We start from the raw sequence: 6,428 nt of genomic DNA on the forward strand, positions 1-6,428 counted from the left end.
AGAGCGCGGAGCCGCCGCCCGAGCAGCAGCCGCCGCCCCCGCCGCCCGCGCCGCCCAAGAAGCTGCTGTCGTCCGAGGAGCCGGCGGTGAGCGAGCTGGAGTCGGTCAAGGAGAACAACTGTGCTTCTAACTGCCACCTGGACGGGGAGGCGGCCAAAAAGCTGATGGGCGAGGAGGCCCTGGCGGGGGGCGACAAGTCAGACCCGAACCTTAATAACCCCGCGGACGAGGACCACGCCTATGCTCTGCGGATGCTGCCCAAGACCGGCTGCGTGATCCAGCCTGTGCCAAAACCCGCCGAGAAGGCTGCCATGGCGCCGTGCGTCATCTCCTCGCCCATGCTCAGCGCCGGGCCCGAAGACCTGGAGCCGCCGCTCAAAAGGAGGTGCCTCCGAATTAGAAATCAGAATAAGTAAAAGGTTTGTATGTCCACCTGGGCGCTCCTGCACACCAGCCAGTGCCCCGACCCTGCTTCCTGCAGGGCAGAGGCGAGAGTTGTGTTAGTAATCGTGGTTTTACCTGACAAGTTTTACAGTACATCTTGTGTGGTCACGTATTGGCAACATCTGATCCAACAACTATGAGACTGAGTGTAGTAGCATTATTCTCAGTTTGCGGCAGAGTAAAGCCGAGTAAGTGCCACGCCCCAGGTCACTCACTGAAGGGTGTCTTAACCCTGTTTTGAAACTCTATCTTCTTAACTACACCTTTTTTATCAGGCTTATCTCTAATTCACCTTTTTGGAGAAGAAAAGGATGTGGGAAGGAAGGCGAGATTACTTGGAACTCCTAAATGGCAGATTGTGAGGTAGCAGGGAGATAGATAATAAAAGGTTCAGTAAGCTGGGCTGCTTCCTAGAGACCCACAGGCTCATTAGCAGAATGTCCCAATTCACCAAATTTTCTTGATGACTGCAGGATTTCATTTGGAAAATGACCACAACAATGAGCTAAATTTTTACCATGCATATGCCTGCTAAACCCAGGCCACTACAACCCATTTGCCTGGCCAGGTGTTGGAGCAACAACTCACAGTTGCTGCTCATGGGGTCTCTTCCTGCAGTTTGGCACCAGCCAGCACTCACCAGAGTAGGCCTGGAGCACCACTGACTGGCTTTGCTTCCTCCCCCTAGGGAGGCTCAGCTGGTGGGTTGCTCACCCCTTTCAGCAGATGGTGTGAAGCTGTAATAGGGAAAAGGGCAGTGTTGCCAAAATGGGTGATGGTGCATCTTTCTGACCTCATAGGGAGGATCCTCCTTAAGGCCCCGGTGAACCACTGGTAGTCGAAAATTTCAGTGAAGGGAAGGAGAACTCGTAGTATGTGTGCCTTTGTACTCAGATGTGGCCTCATCTGCTCCTCCCGTCAGTCCTGGTGGAGTAGGCATCATGTGCATCTTACAAGGAGGCAGATGAGGCTTAGAGACCTTGCCCAAGTCCAAGTTGGTAAGTGGAGGAACCAGAACTCAACCCAGTCCTGTTGGACCCAAAGCCTGTGACCTCAGAGCTCGTCCTCTCCCCCATCCAAGTGTGCGGCAAACAGGCCAAAATCCAGCTGAGTTTATCCACTGCTTACGGAGAGGAAGAGGAGAGACAGCGCTTCCTGTGCAATTCTTTTGGAGGCTGAGGAGAAGCACGTGTGGATGTGGTGCTGTGCCTCAAGGCCTGGTGGGGATGCAAATGGGGGCAGAGGGAGAAGGGAGGCCTGGGGTAGGAGAGGCGGACCTCATAGGATCCCTGATTGCCACATTTGTGCTTGCGGCCTCTCTCTTTTTCAGGAGTGGTTATTTGGATCTGGACCCATAGGACAGTTATTGTCTTTTTTCACCGATAAGGAAACCAAGACATAGAAATTAAGTAACTTGGCCAAGTCAGCAGAGTTAAGATTCACACCCAGGATATATGCTTCCCAGAGCTGCATTTTCTTTAAAGCAGTGTAGGAGAATAGGCTAAATCTTTTCTTTATTGCCTTGCTTTTGAAAATTCTTTTGTCCACCTCCATTTTCTTAGAAAAATTTCCTAAAAACTGGACAAAACCAAAAAAGAATTTTTAAAGAGGAGCCTTCTTCCCCACTGCTGTAAGTCTTTAGTGTTTAATTCTCTTTTTGCAGAAAGAACGTTAAACCTACATTACCAACCCACTAATCTGCATCAGGAAATGTAAGCATGCAGTGTGACACTTGATGTGGTGTGTCCAACCTTTTGTCCCTGAGTTGGCCTGTTTTCTGTGGCCCCTCACTTTTAGCCAGAGTTTTGCTTGGGAAGCACAGACCAGAGAAAGACTTGTGGGGTGGTACAAGAAGGGTTTCTCAGCCACCCAAGTTTGAGGTTTCCTTTTCCACCGATGGCTTTGCCAGTCGGAGCAGAATACTGTAAAAGAGTTTGCCATTTCTTCCTGATTTTACACCTACAACTTCTGCTGTCTGAAGACAGATGGCCTCAGCCTTCTCCCAGTCACCCCAATTGAAAATGCCCCTGGTTTCTTGATGAGAGTAATTTAATCTGGTTGACAAAGCTGTGAGTAATGGGAAGGTGTGTGACCAAAAGTGACGGCCTTCAGAAAGTCCGAAAGCATTGGGAATTGCCATGTAAAACACATTCTAATATCACTCATTCAAATGACATTAAAGAGAGGGTGAACGATTTTACTCCTGTCACTGCAGTGAGAAGTGAGATCGTCAAAAACAGTGACAGTAGCCTGTAAGTAGCAGAGGACCAAAGCAACATAAAAGCATAAAATACAGAGGGGCTATTTGGATGATATATGTTTCTGAATAAAGAATCAGGCTAGGGTCTTGTATGTGGACCAGAATCATTAGTAAAAATATTAACCTGGCTTCAGCCAATTCCAGAAGATGCAGTGATGAAATTGCCCGATACCTCTTGAGATTGCAGAGTTCTTTTTCTGAGGAGTCCCCCAAGGAATTACAGCTGTTTCCTAAAGTCAGAGAAATATTCGGGCTTTGTCAGCTACGGAGGGGTGACAAGACAAGTGATTTAAGACAGGGAAGAACCACTTCTCTGCCACTAAATCACATCTCCTCTTGCCCTCAGTCGCTCCATGTCACCTCCCAGCACAGTCTCAACCTGCCATAATTTACTCACATCCTCTGGCCCTTGCTGATTTTCTCTGCACATGTGGTGCTGTTTTTCTTCTGTGCCTTGAGAAACTCAGACCATTCATATGGGTGGGGAAATTGGAAATGCATCCATTAAATAACGGACTGCGTGGCTTTTGTATCCTCATGGAAAACACTGTTCGGTGATGAATTAAAGGCAGAATGGAAGCATTAAAATCTAAAAGCAAAACCCAGGCTGAGATCTGGTGGGTGAGGTGAGTTATTTGTCCACGTGTTTGCTGGTGATTCATTGTATCATTTCTCATAGACCAGGCTGCCTGTAACTTCAGTCAGCCTTCCTCATTCTTCTCACTATCTGCCTTTCTCATAATACTGTATTACTATTTTGAAAAAGCACTTAAAATAGATCACAAGCAGACCGGAGTATCTTAAAATCAGCAACCCAGGCAGCTATAATTGTCTTCAAGGAAGTCATCATATTTTCTAGTTCTTTGCAAATTGTAGGTATATTTGTTCCGTGTTGAAGTTTTTCTGTTCCTGGTTACCTGACTTTATGCATTCTTGTTTGTTGATACGATTATAAATGATTTTAATGGACAGATTTTTCCCTAGATGCAGAACTAATTAAATTTAGTTGAAGATTTTAAAAGGTTGTAAACTCCTTTTAATCTTCAACTTTTAAGACTCCAAATACCAGTTCTGTAGCTTCTGTAAAGCCAGAAAATAAAATACCTCCAAATAATTAGGAAAACAATGTATAAACATTTTCCAAACTATTCTAATCCACAAAGAATTCCATTTATAAATGGAATACTCCCTTCTTTGTCTTTGCCTGGGAGCTTGGGGGATAGCTGTTTGTATTTGTATATTTTCTAAATTTCTACAGTTTATACTTGTTTATGGTACATTAGGGAGTTCAGAGTAACCATTTGCAAATGTTTGAAGATACTCAAAAGAAAATATTCCCCCTCCTCAATTTTCCAGAGAAATGACATATTCTCTTTAAGTAAAATAATCAGTGGGAAAAATGTGTACTAGAAATAATCCTTTCACCCTTATTTTTTCCATTCTCAAGGAGCAGCGGTTCCATACAATACCCCACCTTTGTGGCTCCCGAATTTCTTATATGTTTCTAAAACTAGAAAGAAAATATGAGACCCCTCCTTGGTCTCAAATTTCTGTGATGACACTCCAGAATCAGCAGGGGAATTTGACCTGTTACCTTCTCAGGGAAAGCTGGAGGAGAGGCCTGTAGGTTTGGCTTCCTAGAATTTAGTTATTAATCTGGTCATGGAACCACAATCCCAGAAACAACTGTTGCAAGGGAAGGAGTTCACTTTACTGGGGAAGCCAAAAGGGTGGAGGTGACAAGTGACTTTTGCCAATTTAGTTTCTCAGACCGAGAAATTCAAGAGAGAAGACTGCTGGAGAAGAGGTTGGGAAGTAAGTTTGTATGTTCCAAACCCTACTTTGGGTGCCTACTTTTAATGCAAGGAAAAGAAGGAAAGCTGAGAGTGGTAAGGAGAGACAGTGCAAATGGCATGTGCTGAGATCCTATGCCAGACTTGAGCTACCTGACAATCCAGTACTTGACTATTGGAAATGTTCACTGGTGACAATCCCCAAGTTAAAGGTGACCCTGTCTGTCAGGGTACAGTTGGCTCGTACCGTTCTAGGTAGCAGTACTTGAAAGAGCCAGGTCTGTATCATGCCACCCGTGCATGGCGAGGACCTGGGAGAGGGCTTCTGTGATTATTTCAGACTTGTAAAGTTTTCTGGCATGAATGGTCTCAAGATTGGCCTTAGACACGTCCCATTCAATGTTGATGGATCCATGTTAAATTTTATGACAAGGGGCTCCAAAGGAGAGTTTTAATGTGCAAACATGTGACTTTTAAATACTACGTCAATCAGATTATGATGGAGCATGAAATGACATATGTGAGCGAGTATTAATCGCTCACAGTCGTACCCATAACCTTCCATCTTCAGCAGAGCTGGGACTAGGGTGAGGTCAGGGAACTGCACAGTGCCAGATTTTAAAGCGGATTGGCTGGGGGTTGTGCTGGTGCACCACTGCCCCAGGTGTGGTCTCTCCAGACCTGATCCAAGAGGCAGTTCCCTAAAGCAGTCCTCCTGGTCCCTTGGACTTGTCCATGGATGCCTTTCAGCAACTTCCCCCAAAATTTCATGGAGAGTTTTATGTTCCTATGCACAGAGGAGGCATTTTCATGGGAAGAGAGGTCCATAGATTTTGCCTCTGTATCTCAGAAGAATTATCTTACATTATTACCCTGAGTTAGAATTTTTCCTGTTACTCTGAGAAAGGTAAACTTTTGATCTTCCCTTAAAACTTAGAATTGACTTTTTGGCAATTTTTGCTGTGGACCTACTATTGCAGAGTCACAGGTGCAGCTGCACGATGGAGCACTTGTCTCGGTTAGAGAGCCTTAGTGATGCCATGCAAACGGTTAGAGACTTTGCTTCAAGCTACTCATTCTGCCTGTGGGTGCCGCGAGGGCCTATGGGGAAAGAAGAAAAAGAGGAAACAAGAGGATAAACTAGCTAGAGACTTCCTCAGCACTTGGACTTGTAGCATTCACATAGTGAAACACTGTCCTTCTGTGAGGAAACCTTCTACCCTGCCACTGAGGCCAAGAAAGAATGGCTGGCATCAGAGAAGTGGGCCCATCAGTGAACACCAGGGTATTGAAGTGGCAGCGTCTGGGAGCACCACCATCCTCCCAGCTCCCTGGTATGTTTCTTTACCTGGAGAGGGTGTGCTTGGAAAGGGGAAAGCATTAGACCTGCTGGTGACAAGCAAGCTCCCCGACTGGTTCCCAGTGAATCAAGTCCTCCCCCGCCCAAGCGGTGGCCCAGACATCATGGTTCAATCATTTACACCTCCCACGGTGCAGACAAGCGCTGCGGATAGGCAGAGATTAGGGCCGAGAGGCACTACAGCATGGAACGCTTGCCTCAGGTTGTGGAACACTTACTTCTACCCCAACACCCTGCCTTTCCCAGACTTTCCTGTCTAAGAGATCATGCCAAAGGGGCCGGGGTGGCCATTCTCTTTTCTTTCACCATGTCCTATACAGAATTCATTATTTCCTATCCTTCATTTGCCATTTGAAGTGCATAAGATTTTACGTGTGGATGGATGTTAAGGTGTATGTAAACTTTTTCTTAATGCCTCAAAAGGCCTAAAAAGAGTTCATTCAGAGAGAGAAACAAATTAGCTTAAAAAATAAACAATTTTGCACTGGCATCGTTTATTGGGACCCATTTACTAGGAAACGGAGTAAATGTCATTTCAGACGCCAGCTCTAAATACTGACAGTGCAACGCT

The 6,428-nt window shown here is 45.8% G+C and overlaps 1 protein-coding gene across 1 annotated transcript in view; it reads left to right on the forward strand.

The window, feature by feature from the left end:
- Positions 1 to 416, forward strand: part of SOBP (sine oculis binding protein homolog) — a 147,317-nt gene extending 146,901 nt beyond the window's left edge. Inside the window, 1 exon segment of the mRNA XM_023513267.1 lies at positions 1 to 416. This exon segment is cut by the window's left edge and continues 151 nt beyond it. Within this exon segment, the coding sequence (XP_023369035.1) occupies positions 1 to 416 (416 nt within the window).
- Positions 417 to 6,428: the final 6,012 nt, after the last annotated feature.

The sequence above is a fragment of the Otolemur garnettii genome, unplaced genomic scaffold (genome assembly GCF_000181295.1).
Source record: "Otolemur garnettii isolate 467f Iridium unplaced genomic scaffold, OtoGar3 scaffold00002, whole genome shotgun sequence".
In the NCBI taxonomy this organism is placed as follows: domain Eukaryota; kingdom Metazoa; phylum Chordata; class Mammalia; order Primates; family Galagidae; genus Otolemur; species Otolemur garnettii.